This window comes from Dermacentor andersoni, chromosome 1, assembly GCF_023375885.2.
Source record: "Dermacentor andersoni chromosome 1, qqDerAnde1_hic_scaffold, whole genome shotgun sequence".
Lineage (NCBI taxonomy): Eukaryota > Metazoa > Arthropoda > Arachnida > Ixodida > Ixodidae > Dermacentor > Dermacentor andersoni.
This window is the reverse complement of record NC_092814.1, coordinates 41,916,485-41,930,409: the sequence shown is the minus strand read 5'-3', so window position 1 is coordinate 41,930,409 and position 13,925 is coordinate 41,916,485. Positions and strand designations below refer to the sequence as shown.

At 47.8% G+C, this 13,925-nt stretch overlaps 1 protein-coding gene across 1 annotated transcript in view; it reads right to left on the bottom strand.

Annotated features, from left to right (window-relative positions):
- Positions 1-13,925, bottom strand: part of LOC126543176 (uncharacterized) — a 32,769-nt gene that overhangs the window by 6,922 nt on the left and 11,922 nt on the right. The window contains exons 6-12 of the mRNA XM_072287383.1: positions 13,271-13,470; positions 12,543-12,646; positions 12,258-12,404; positions 5,929-5,991; positions 3,428-3,522; positions 2,638-2,708; positions 1,480-1,711 (exon numbers count right to left, since the gene is read on the bottom strand). Of these exons, the coding sequence (XP_072143484.1) occupies positions 1,480-1,711; positions 2,638-2,708; positions 3,428-3,522; positions 5,929-5,991; positions 12,258-12,404; positions 12,543-12,646; positions 13,271-13,470 (912 nt within the window). The remainder of the gene's footprint in view (positions 1-1,479; positions 1,712-2,637; positions 2,709-3,427; positions 3,523-5,928; positions 5,992-12,257; positions 12,405-12,542; positions 12,647-13,270; positions 13,471-13,925) is intronic.

Sequence of the window (13,925 nt, the reverse complement as noted above, 5' to 3'; positions counted from 1 at the left end):
AGAATAGCGTCTGCCGCCTTACGTACGTTAAACGTAGGCACCTTTGCGGGATGTTACGGTGCGTGTCCTTTCAAGTCTTTTAGTTTACCTTACGGAAACACACACGTAAAGAAAACGTTATAAAACAGGGCGCCGTCTCGCGTCTCGTGCCAAACATATCCAAGCCAAGACGCTCCATTAGCAATGATCCTGCTGTTGCTATGTGGACGCGTCTCGTTAGGTGTACGGGCGCCAGAATCGCCGAACGATCTCAGAAAATGGACTCGCTATGCGCTCATAACTAACCTTTCGGGTGAGTTTAGAGACAGCGAAAGCTCATTACAATAGTTACTGGCGATCAACGCGAGGGAGAGCGTAGCCATCACAAAGATTCACGCTGAATCGTCGTGACATTACGGACGTTAAACTCGCCAAATAACGTACGTTATCATAGCGCACGTAAACCGCAGAAACACAGTAACGTTCCGAGCATGCGCAGTGAGGACGACGCTATTTCTTTACGTACGTAATGCTTTTACGTTCGGTTGCAAACGCTAAACTAAAACTGTATAAAAAAATTTAGGCGTCTACAGAAACCGCACAGTGGGTTATGAGGCAAGCCGTATACCTGAGGGCTTCGGATTAATTTATAATCCGGTATTCTTTAAAGTGGACCTGAGTAAAGTTTCTTGTGCCACAACAACAATCGCCGTCTGCTTTGCTTGCATTTCCTTTCAAAGATCTGCACTCGATACTTTCCTGTCGAGCATGCTACGTCACGCTGATAACGCGCATGCTGTTCGTGACTTGGATGTACCGGGCTCGCTGCGTTAACGAAAGGAAACGCTATCAAGGCAGACTGACGATTATTGTTGTGGGACAAGGCAAGCCCGACAAGGCAAGAAAGTGCAATGCCGGCCCGACTCGCGGCGGAGGTGAAGCAGCCGTTAAGCACTCCCCATACGTGTGCCCATCCCGAAGATAGTGCAATGCCGGGCCGACCCGTGGCGGATGTGCAGTTCGCCATTAACGGGCCCACATACACAGCTTCACTGGTCATCCTTCTTCAGAGAGTGAAAGGGCGCTGAGGTTTTTTTGAGGGTGCATATGTACTACACGAGCGTTTCTGCATTTCGACCCCATTAGAATGCGGCCGCTGCCATGGGGAATCGAACCCTCAGCCTCAGCAGCAGAACGCCATAGCCACTGGGCTACCTTAGTCAAGCACTTTTAGGCCCCGATTCACACAGTCGCCAAACTCCCCGTGTCGTCGTCGTCACGGCGTCGGCGCGTCCGTCGTGAGACAGCGTTTCCTCGCTGGCGCGTGATGAAAAAATGGAACGCTAGCGACGTTAAGAGCATCGGCCAACGTCACCGGCGCGTTATGTTCGAGGTCTGTGTTCAACGGCTGTGTGAATCAGTTATGCCTCACACTTTGAAGAAGGCCACAGTGAAGCGGAAGCGCGTCGGCGCGTTTATAGTTAGGACAGCAGGCCTTACCTATGGTCATCCTGGCCATCTGGAGTCCCTGCAAGCGGATCTTGAACCCCGCGCTGGCTATCCGTTCGAGACGGCCCCGTAGCGTGAACTCGACGCGGGGCGAACGCGTGGGACGGACCAGCACGGCGCCGACCACTGGCAGCCGGTGTTCGAAGTCGAGCGCGGACTCGGCAACTGCTAGCGCCCAGCATGCCTGCTCCAGCACGCTCTCTGCTTGCGCCGGACCGGGCAACTGCGCGCGCGCGCGGCGTGTGTTAGGTTAGGTTAAGTCGCAGGGGAATGGTGTAATGGCCACGAAACACGCTATACCTTCTATAGACACGGCAACTTGCAAAAAGAAAAGTGTGCACATAATCACCTGTGATAGTAACAGTCGTTCTTTAATTTATATAATGATAAAAACCGCACGAGGTCGAATGTTTTGGTTATCTTTCGTTACGTCTGGAGGCGGCGTCGACGTTATTTAATGTTGCCAGGGACATACACTTCAGCACCACGAGTTGTTAATGAACGCACTTGGCTGTTACCAAAAGTGCGCACAAATCACGATCGATATACATATATATTTTTTTTTATTTCAGTTGGATTACCACGAATTCTAAAATCAGATGTCTTTCTTCTTTGCAGCTGCTTAATAAAATCTGAAAAGGATATTAACCCCATTCTATGTTAGAAATCGATATATATTATCTATTTCTATTGATCTATATCTTTTATTTATTATTATTTATCTATTATCTATATCTATTTCTGGTTTGGAACTATTAAACAATATTGTTGGGTTTCGGACAATGTTTACGTGTAAGCTGTATTCGTCCTAAGTTGGATTAAACTTCAAATACGGCCAGTAACACGACGCTTTCCATATATAGATATGGCTCGACCTTGGTAAATTTTACTGGTATGGATGTCAACATCGGGCCTGGCGAGATATATTCAAACATGCGAAGTAGGTCAGATACCAGTGTTATTTAAGGTGGACGTCATTGGTTGCCTATAAATTGCAAGAATGTGCGCCTTTATAAAAGTTATAGCCTACGATACCCTATTCAGAGCGTACGAAGAAAATAGCCACCCGAACGTCGCCGCGTCACAGATAACCGGCGCGTGCAACTCATCTTTCAGTGCCGCGTCACGACTGCAGACGAGAGTCATCACCTCGCAAGACGTGAGCGGACGCCAGCCAGACTGGATCTCGGTCACCAGGTAGTGCGCAGGCTGCTTCAGGTCTGGGAAAAGGCGAGTGCACACGACTCAGTGGGCACGAAAACAGCGCGTGGAATCGAGGCCTGTGCCGCGACGCGTGGGATAAATCAGTCGAGAGCGGTGTAACCATTCCAAATTTAATTTGCGTTGCAGATCGTTAACGCATAAAATTGAAAGCCGAACCTACCTTTTAAAAGAATAATTTCACGCCTAAAGCGCCGTGCTCATGGCGCCAGTGTGCTCATGAATTTAGGATTAGGCTTATATCTTTAAGGAGCGCAATGAAGTCATTACCTTTGAAAAAGTAGCCGCGATAAAACGCAGTTAAAATCCGTGACGTGGTGCTAAGACTGACTTGTTCGGCATTCCGTAATTGCAATCCTTACCAATCCAGCCTAACGCTTCTCTTAGTGCCCCCTTAAGCCCAAACAAGTGTCAAGTGGAACAAAAGCGCTGTACACATTAGACGATAACTGGCCAGCTGAGGAGGCTGATGTCGGTATGCAGGGTGTCCCAACTATCATGCACCAAGATCTGAAAATATGCAAACGTCATGTAGCTGGACAGAACCGTTTGCCGTCGCTTGGAGATACTCCGACTATTTTTTGCATTCCGCCTGATTACATAATTAGTCTTAATTATTCAACTTCTCAAATATTACAATTAGATGAAAAGTGTCAAACGAGAAAATTGTAGAGCAACACGAAAAACTTCCGATATGAGAAACTCAACATTCACAAACCTTCGGGCGATGTATCTCCTGCGGCTGGGCCTTCACGGTTGCGCTGGCGCGCGTTCCACAGCAACTTCGGATATGTGTCACGGACAAGGCTGGTTCTGCGAAGCAGGCACTTTCTTGCTTGGTACACGTAGTCTGTTAGCCACAAAAATCTCCGACGGTAATATATTTTAAGCTTTGCATTAGGCGCAAGCTAATTAATCATAAACTTGGTCTGGTCGGAAGCTGTACCACGAAAGCGCAGTCCAAGTCGGTAATCATGGGACAAGCCAGTGGCGCTTCGGGTGCACTTGTCGCGCGGCTACGGGACAAGTTGACTCATGAATCCTCTGTAGACGATGATCGTTACAGGGAACCTCGAATACAAAAGCAGGTGCGCCTTGTCCGACCCGTGCTGTGCTGCTATATCGTGCTTGTTCTGTGAGTGGACCGTGATTTCACGCAAAACCTAAGACGCCGCAGAGCGTATATATAATGTACACCGCCGTGTTAACGCGAAAGCGTTAAGGGCTCCGTGTCGCAGAAAATCCGGCGTCCCGCGTCGACCGTCGTTTCGGCAAACATAATTTCGAATCATGCAAACGCAGCCATGCATACCCAACCACGCAGACCCTTCGTGTAGCGCAAAGAAGTTACTGACATAATTGAATTTCTGAAAGTAAAGTGCGTTAGAAAAGTCGTAAAGTACAATTTGCACACAACCTATAGGCATGCTAGCGTCGCATTCTGATTTGAATATACGAGAAAACATAATTCTGTTACGCGGAAACTCAAACACAAACCCCTTTTCCAGCGTTTCTACCGTTCATAAATCAGCCGCGGCGTCAAAGATTTGCGCGCGCCGGTGCGCGCAAATCTCGGAGGCTACGGAGCGGCGCTCCCGGTTCCTTGCAACACCAGATGACGCTCGCCTCCACCGCATCGCGGCCCAAGGAAGAGGCCGCGTTTCTACCAGAAAGCTCGCCTTCGTGCATAGCGCTCGCCGCCAGCGTTTCCCTATAAACATTACGGTTACATACGCTCAAGTTGCCGGGAAGCGTGAGAAGCAGTCAGGGATATTTTGAATTCTATCGCGTTCCACTCTTAAAGGCGAAGCTTATGCGTCCTCCAAATTTTTTCTCGTCTTTTTTCCAGGCAACGCCGTCATGCGAAGCTCTTAAAGCCTACGAACCGACCGGGTAATTAACTAGATCTTTCTTGCGTTTTCTGAAGTACAGAAAGTCGCGCGAGTCTGTCAGCATTCGTGATGGTAGAGCAACGTATAGAAATGGACGCGTCTATATAAGCGACACGAAAAAGCGCTGAGTTTGCATGTTCTAAAGTTATTTCTAAACTCAGAAAGCTATGGCGCCTTCATCTCGTCGGTCATTATAGACTCCACTCGAAGATGAACCAGGAGGAGCGAAACGCAAGCTAGCATAATACGACGTGTGGCTTGGGGGAAAGCTGGTTCACGATATTCACGTCTCCGTAATGCGTGAAAGCAGGTGACACGTGAAAAAGTACGGCAAAGGCGCCCACTCGCGAATAAGTGTATTGGCAGAAAAAAAAAAACTAAAAAAAGAAGAAAACCGACGTTTTCAAAGGTGCGCTGTCAAACTTTTGGATGCCGTTGCTGTACGCATGTGATTCTGAGAATTAGTCTCGAGTGTATACAGGTTGTCCTATTTCACGCGTGCGTTTTCGCGAGCTTAAGTAGACTGAAGAGGATGAAAGTCCCGCATATCATGTGGGGCATGCCAACGTATGATGTACGGGAACATACGTGTTTGTATATGTCAACGTCATACTTCTATATAATCATATGAAACTTGCCCCATACGATAAACGGTGCGTTTCAGCGAACACTTTCAAAAAATGTTTAAAAAATTGCCTGTGGCAGATAGGACAATTCTAGTCCATGAGCTGGTCTACTCGAAGAGGCGGACATTACTTGCACAAGAAAGTGAAATGCATAATGAAATAATTGACAAAATTCATTAAGTTCTAAACTATATAATTACCTTATGGCACATATTGCAATTTACAAATTCTAGCCGGAGAGTTCGCAAGGCTGATCCACTTGGAACGAATTATCAGGATGACACCCGTTTTGAAATAATAATTCCCGAACTTTGCGGAGAAATGCGTTGCCGTTCCAGTCACGTTTGTGCTTTAGTGCACAAAACTACATTTTGTTAAGAAATTGGCACAGCAGTGCATTTTTAGCACAAGTTTGGTGGGAAAAAAACGGCGCAAATCTCGCCGACGAGCCTCACCCACTTACAGAATTCAGAAATTTTAAGCTGGGTGAAGAGAGAGAGAGAGAGTTTGATCGTCTATGTTGTGATCGACTGCTCAGTTTGTACAAGAGGCTCTCACAAGAGGCTCTTTGTAGAGTGGCGCGAACTGGTACACCGCCGACCAGCACCTTAAAAAAATTGCACACCAGTAGCTTGGGTAATATCTATACAGCCACTCTTTTCGTATGCGAACTTTGTTGTAAGGGCTTCTTGCTTTCGTACCTGGCATCCAGGAAGAATGCCGACGTCCGGTTCTGGGCGTTATCCTTGAGGCTGCAGAGTTCGCTGTTGAATAGAGAAGAAAGGAATAATTTACGAAATATCGGTCAGCCAGGGATCATGATGCGATTGAAATTTGCTTCTACAATAACTGTTTTGGTACGGTATGGGACCAGATTTTGCGAATATGGTTATATTTCGTCATGTTAATTGTCTGTGTTAGTTGCGTATAACACACGCAAGTACACGCACACAGATTGTCCTTAGTGAGTTGAGTTGAGTTGTTGAGTTGAGTTGTTGTAGGCTACTGGTGGGATTAGCCTTGCAGTTCTTCAGCTTCGTTCTTAAGATGCCTTGATTGCATCTATTCGGGTAACCATTCATGACAGGCAGCACCCGTCGTTTACTGTGGATAAGTTCCAACTCACACGACTGGGCAACATTGGGCTGTTCTGATAACGTGGTGCAGCTACAGCTGACACTACTTAGTAAATTGCACTGCTGCTGACACGACTATTGGTCTTGCCAAATATTATTGTTATATGCTACATGTAGGCAGTGATCGATGTATCTGACTGCTGCATGTTGCTTTCTATTCTTAAATATCTAGGGTTTTAGGTGCCAAAATCACGATCTGATTAAGAGGCGTGCCATAGTGGGGGAGCTCCGGATCAGTTTTGACTACTCGCGGTTCTTTAACGTCCACCCAATGTACGGTACACGAGTGTTTTTTACATTCCGCCCTCATCTGAATGCAGTCGCCGCAGTTGGGATCGAGCCCGCGACCTCAAACTCAGCAGCGCAACGGCATATCCACTGGACTACCGCGGCGTCTACGTTGTTAACTTCAAAATGGCGCATCCGACTGCTATTGCGAAGTTTTGGGCAAGAGCAGTTGATGACGTCGTGAGGTTGTCTTTGGATCTGAACGCGTATTCGACGCGCAACGTACATTTTTTTGCACCGGACTCGCAAGACTGATTTATCCCAAGCCATTGCAGGCTTTTGTTTCACATTTGCCGCATGACCAGTCTTTGCCACAATTTGTCTAGTGGACACGTCACATTGCTAGGACATCCGTGCTACACTGTGCGGCCGCCGTTACGTAGCATATCTGGGTGGATTTGTAGAGAAGGTTACATGGCTGGCCATCTGTGACGACGGGACGAGAATGGCTCCAGCGGTGGTGCAGCACGGAGCAGTGCACGGACATTGTGCGCGCGTGCTGGACAGACAACGGTGGGACAAAACTTCATCTGTCTTGTGCTCATTCCGAACGCGCCCTTCCGTACGCTAAACGAAGGGGTGCCTTTATTAACATCGCTGCGTACAAGATGACACTCCTGATAACCGACGATAAGAATCTTCTACACAGGGTGGATTACTTACTTATTCGCGAGGAGCATATCGCGCGATTCGGCCTGTTCAGGTAGGTTACTTAAGACGTTGCTTGCACAACGGATTTCAATGACCAGGTAGCTATTTAAAAAAAGAAAGGTTCGATAATCAACCATAGTTATTCGTTTCAGGACACATACATCATTTGCGAAATTGAAGCTGAGCAATAATGAAATCTATGTTTGCATAGAAGAAATCATGAAGTTAGGCGAACTTTCCAGATATCCGCGCTTAAAATGCGCTACTAAATTAGTTGGTCTTCCAATTACAGTTTCCCCAAAAGCCTCCCAAAACAACAACAACAAAAAAAAAGCGACACAAAAACAGCAACGTATTTTTTGAAGTCTTAACAACGTAAGGAGTTCACAACGTATTTTTTCGCACGAGAACGCTGAAACACCCGCTTTGTGGCCTCTTATCTCTTCAGGGTGTTGTTGCTTGTAATCTGCTAAATAATCTGACTCCGTGTCTCCCGTTAGTGGGTGAGCGCCACTTTTGAGGAAAAAGCAGGCAATTAAGCAAAACTGAGGTGGTGGTCTTCCAAGGCGAATGCTGCTGTTGCAGTAAATGAGCTCACAGCCAAAGGATCCGCTGAAGCATGCTGCTTTTTTCACGTTTAATGGTACATTAACAGGCACCATTTTCTCCAGCACACCGCTCTGACCGCCTGTTATCGCGGCTTCTGCAGATGCTAGACAGCGTGCGCAAAAACATGGCGCGCTTTCGACGCGGACTCGCGCAGGGTGCAACCGTTTGCGACGTGACCATTTCAGGCCTGCGCCCCTTTGTCGTAGTTCAACTATGCACATTCAACGCACACCTTAGAATCTATGTGCAGCTTTCGCGAAGCGGGTAATCAAATGCCATAAATATGCCCATTTCATTCCCGCGTTTCTGGCGCAAAGTGGCGTGCGCGCATTCGCTCTCGCGCACCCGTGCTATATATACGCGATGTGATACACGCAGCGATCTTCTCAAAGAGCAAGCTGGCGTTGGCAACCATGGAAGTGTACACGTGCTATTAATTTCACTGAGAATGCAGTTCGTGTTAGAGAGGCGTTTAGGAATCAACCTGATGTGCCAGAGTGTTTGATTGTTTGGTAAGACAGTTCAGGAAGTTTTAATACGTGTCAGCCCTCCCCCCCCCCCCCCACACACACACATGCACGCACGCACGCACGCAATTAAAATGTTTCTTTAGCTTAAGCTATTCGACAAAAATAACAGCGGTACCCAGCAGCCACGGTCAGGAAAATCCGGGAGGTTTCGCAAAGAACGATTCGCTTTAAAAGTTAAGAAGTAAGCTAAAAGATGTCTTTAAATACACTTCAACATTGCAACGAAGAAAAGCTTCCGTGTCATCAGAATTCTCGAATGGGTAGAATATGGTCTTGCTCATAATTACCACGGCGGAGGTAGTCACCTAAAGGTAGATAGTGAAAGATCCGTATTGTGTAAAAATTGAGAAATGTAATAAATTGGCCAAGTTTAATTTAATCTAACGGGCAGATTTTCAGGTTTTGTAGTCTCGCTAAAAAGCATTGGGCCGCCCATTCAATTTCAACTCCATTACGGAATCTCGGGCTCCCATTCCGTTCTCATTCCATTCGCCAGACTGGTGCCATCATTCCATTCCAACCGTTCGAACTCCGGAGTAGCCACTCTGCAACCCCCTGATCGGGACAACCTTGAGTAGTACTCCAATGCATTGCTTTAGCAGGTTCGGAGGACAATATCTTGGAAGTGGTGCCAGTCACAATGTTTATGTAAGTGACTTCACTACTGCTCGGATTCAATTTCACTATGGCAATATGTGCCCTAGAGTGAATAATTGAAAACGTTAGTGAATGTTTTTTAATTAGCTACCTGAACATTGCCTTTTCTCATGCAGGTAGTTCCAGCCTCTACCATAAATCTACCAGAAAAGGCGGAAAACGCAATTAGTCATAGTCGATTAAAGGAAAACAATACTCTTCGAATAATAATAATAATAATAATAATAATAATAATAATAATAATAATAATAATAATAATAATCAAATGTTTATTATAGTGCCCAGGAAAGCTCTGGGGAAGTGAACATTAACTGAAATGAATTATGAATGAGGGTTAAACCTGCGATAAGCTTCACGTTTTTAAAGGGGAAGGGAAAGTGGAAAAAACTTTTCGTCGGTGAGTGCCGGGCCGAGAAGCTCCGCATGACGCTTGCTATGCTCTACCATTTGAACCAGCACGTGAATTGCCTGCTCCTGATCATTGTGCACTACGTTATGGCTGCGGTTGAAAGAGTGTTACACATACGCCGCCACAGTCGTGAGTGGTGCCGGCTATATATGCTCGCCTGGCAAGATTTAATACACGGGTCAGTCATGAGCAATATGAGCCAGCACAGTTAAAGTAGATAACCGGATGAGGAAGGTAGTGACGGCCTCTGCTATGGGTCAGCTTGCCCTTACTTAGCTTGCAGTGGTTGGTCAAAAATCGCGACGGCGTGCAACGGAATGTTAAAAATTCCGCTAAAGCGGATCGTCAGCGAAGAATTGACAGAGCGATCGGCGGCCAGCCATCTTCCATTCCTTTCAGAACGGGGCAGCCTCCGGCTATTCAGAAAGAGATCCAGTTTTGTTCGGCATAATACTGTACACGTCACTTTGACGCGCGAGTTCTCGCGGTTTTGTGACCGACAGGTGAAGTGGACGCAGCCCGAAAACATTTAGCCAATGGCGAAATGCTAATTGCTAAGAAGGCGTCGAATGAGAATTTTTTTTCGGCGTAATCGTGTACAATCAGTGTGTACACGTCATATCAGATGGGGAGTTACCGCGTTTCTCGCGACGTCGTGTGACAGACAGGCGAAGTGGGGGTGGCCCGAAAATTTGTTGACCAATTGTGGAATGCTGATTGCAGAATTGAAACAAAAACAGTTTGGAATAGCCTTACGTTATAGTGCCCCTAATTTGTTTTTTAAGCGATATTACTCGTGACGTTTGATTCGGAACGTGATATGTGAATATTGAGCAAGTAACTCTCAACGTTGAACATTTACTGTCACTGAACATTTATGTGCGATATGTGTGTGTTTAGCCACGGCGGCGTTTCTTGGAAGCAATTTTGTTGTTTGCCTTCATAGAGGACGTGCATATTTTGCTCAAAGAGCCCCTCACCAGGCCACATAGCAAATTTTGGTTATACGCTGGAAGTTGTTACGCGCCCGCCCTGTAAGAGTGTTCTACCGCAAGAATTTTTCAAATTAGTTCATTAATAGCAGAGATAGAAATATTTGAAGTGCCGCGAACCCACGTTTTCAGGAGGCAAGCGTCACTGCCAACATAGACACTCTCTCCACTTGCCCCGTCTAACCTCCGCAAGCGAAATTCCTTCCCTGCGTTCTCCCATGCCGGAGCCGGGGGATCGCTTGACGAATGCCGTCACAGGCCCCGCCTCTTTTTTCCCTCTCTCTCGCGTTTTCGCTGAGTGGCGCACATCCGGTGACGGTCTCGAGCGCGAGCTGTTGCGTTTGACTCGTTTCGTGCAGCGGACGATTTCGCGCGCTCTGCACGAGAGCACCTGATTAGCAGTGTAAGTCAGTGCCGCAATCACGACCACTGACGCAGACGCGAGAGGATGAAAGAGCATGATCACGGCGCTGGAACAGGGGAGAAAATGACACTTTCGTTCTCTGCGCGCACGACTGCATCACGTGGGAACAAGCAGACGAAACGGAAGTGCATCTCTCTCTCTGCGGTACAAAGTAAAACAACAACTCGCAGACATTCGGTCTGTATTTCTTACTATTTCTATAAAGTTTAAGTCGTCTATTGAAGCGACAGATTAAACAAATAACTGATGTTGCCTCGAATAATTCTTGAAGTCACGTGCCACTGTGAGTGACGTCACAGCACTGCCATGTATTCGTTGGCGCACTTGCGTGATAGACGTCGACTCTCTGGCTGGGAACGCGGCGTCCGCGAGGGGGAGGGCGAACGGCGCTTGGTTTGAAAGTTTAAGTACTTTCCGCGGCGCGTAGGGGCGCAATGCCTAGCAGACACGATTGTTATGGCGCGCATTGTATGCACTGCGCTTGTCAGCTCAAAATGGCCAGACCTGGTGAGGGGCCCTTCAATATAGCAGAAAAAGTTGTGCTTACCGTTGCTTTGATCTTGTTCAAATTTCCAAGAAAGGTCGAATTTTTTTTTTTTTTTTTTTGCAGATCGTTCTATGTAACACTTGGCAGATTTACTTGCCGGGTTTCTAAGAAAACAATTCAAGGCTGCCTTGAATTCAAGAAGGTAGCTGCTGCAGAGACTGCGCTATAGCATAAACTTGTGGCGTCGCCTGTCGTAGCTGCGGAAAGCAGCCGTTCCGAGTTGCCCACTCGTCTGAAACACGCGACAACCCTCCCAGAAAAGCTGCTTTCCACAGCTGCCGACAGGCGACGGCACAAGTTTAAGCCAGCGCATCCTTGGCAGCAGCTAGCTTCCCCATAAACAAATGCAACTTTGATTATTTTTTGCTTAGAAACCCGGCAAGTAAATGTGCCAAGTGTTACATCGAACGCTCCGGATGGAAAAATGCTATCTTTCTGCAAAACTTGAGCAAGAAAAGAGCAGCGGCCAGCGCAAATTCTTTTTTCCATGATTCTAAGCGAAATATATATGTATTGCTCGAGGGGGCGCACCAATACCCAAGAAAGAGGGACAGCCGGTCGCCGCAGCTCAGTTAGTACAACACTGAACGCGTCATGCGGAGGTTGTGGGTTCGGCTGCCAAGTTGCGTGCGCGTCTTTTTCTCTTCCACAGGCGCTGCGTTGCGCGACCGACGTCCCTATAGTTTTGCTGATTTAGGGACGTTGTTCGTGACGGAAAAGTGGGTCCGCCGTGTGGACGCACTGTCGGCGCACCTCTCTGCAAAACCGGACAGCGACGCGCACGCACCGTGCCAGCCTGAGTCGGGCGGTGTGCCAGCGGACGTCCTGCGGGCGCAGTCGGAGCACGCGCACCAGCCTCTCCTCGGCTGGGCTGGCGCCAAGGCAGAACAGGTCGCCGTCACCGTCGTTACAGCGCACGAGCGCCGCCTTCGAGCTGCAACACAGACGCACTGTGGCTACACTCTGACCGGCCTCGCAGCTTGCCAAGCACCGTGGGTGCTAACACTGAAGGTGCATGGAATGGTGGCGGAAGGATTCTGTTATAGCCGCACGGAACGACGCAAAAGCTTACTTATTTTGGATGATCTGTTGGAATTCGACCGGCTTGGGTTCCGTGCACAATGCCAGGAGCTGAGTCCACGGAGTCGCGTCAGTCATCGTGTAGATGTGGTGTTCCTGCACATAGGCAACAATGTAAGCAGTATACTCGTCACGGCAGCGTAGTTCGCGCGACGAGAGACGCCACAAATATGTCAATGTGGACGTGCGTCGAGACGTTGAACTGCAGTTTGTACAGGGAGTGTGAACCGCCAGAAACGCCACGTGTGATCATTGCGCACGTTCTTTTCAGAGAGTGTGAACCGCCAAGTATGTTGGGCGCGCCCCGAACTGCATCTTTTATATAGTTATATAGTTTATTGCACACAAACACGTAGCCTCACCGCCAATTTAACAGTTTTAACGCATATGCACGCGATTTATTATCATTATTATTGTATTTATTTTGCGAAGTGGCAACAGTCGGAGAGTGTAGCTGAAAAAAAAAATAAAGAAAAAATGAAAACATTTCTGCGGTTTCGTTCTAAGAAACCCAACTTGCAAAACAAACGAATGCCGGTGTTTGAAGTTACAAAAGTCGGCACCGAACTGTTGCTTACTCGCGCAAGTAAATGCTGAGCGTCTCAAAACCGCGCATCTTAGCCCATCGCATATGTTCGGAAACGAATGGCGTTACCGGCTGAACAACGCAGCAGATTTTTTTTTCCTTCTCTCGTACTGCGGTATTATGCAGCGCAGTACCTCGGGCTTGGTGATGGCGATGGTCTGTGAGCCTAGCTGTCGCAGCCGGCCGCGTCGTGCCGACAGGGGGAGCGGGACCGCTTCTCGTCCGACTCCAACCGAGGGCTCAGCAGAGGAGCTCGTCCACAGAGAAGAGACTGCGGCGCTGCCTCTGGTGCGCCAGCGCCGAATGGTCTTGGTGACCGACCGCTGGATGATCGCTGCGACGCCGAGGCCCAAATAAAGCAATTGCACGAGCCATTATTAAGAAAGAGCGTGAGACATGTTTTGAGAAGCTTATATGTGATAGATACGGATCAGACGAGCTCTCTTGCGCGTTTTAAAGCGAAGATTTCTTTGCCTTTCCTTTCGACTTTCCCACTGCTGCTGATGCTGCTGCTGTCTGGCACACTGCGTCGGGGGTTGGTTGAGAGCGTGTAAGACCGTTTTTTCATGGGCGCCACCATGGATAGATGGATGTAATGAGCGTCCCCTTTGGAACGGGGCGGTGGGTTGCGCCACCAAGCTCTTGCTATTATACTGCCTAATGTCCTACCTAGGTTAAACAAACAAACAAACAAAAAAAAAAAACACTATGAATGCCCACAACCAAATTTTCTGATACCCTATCGCGCTCTGTGCTTTTGATCCCCTATTGCGCACCATATTGCTAAAG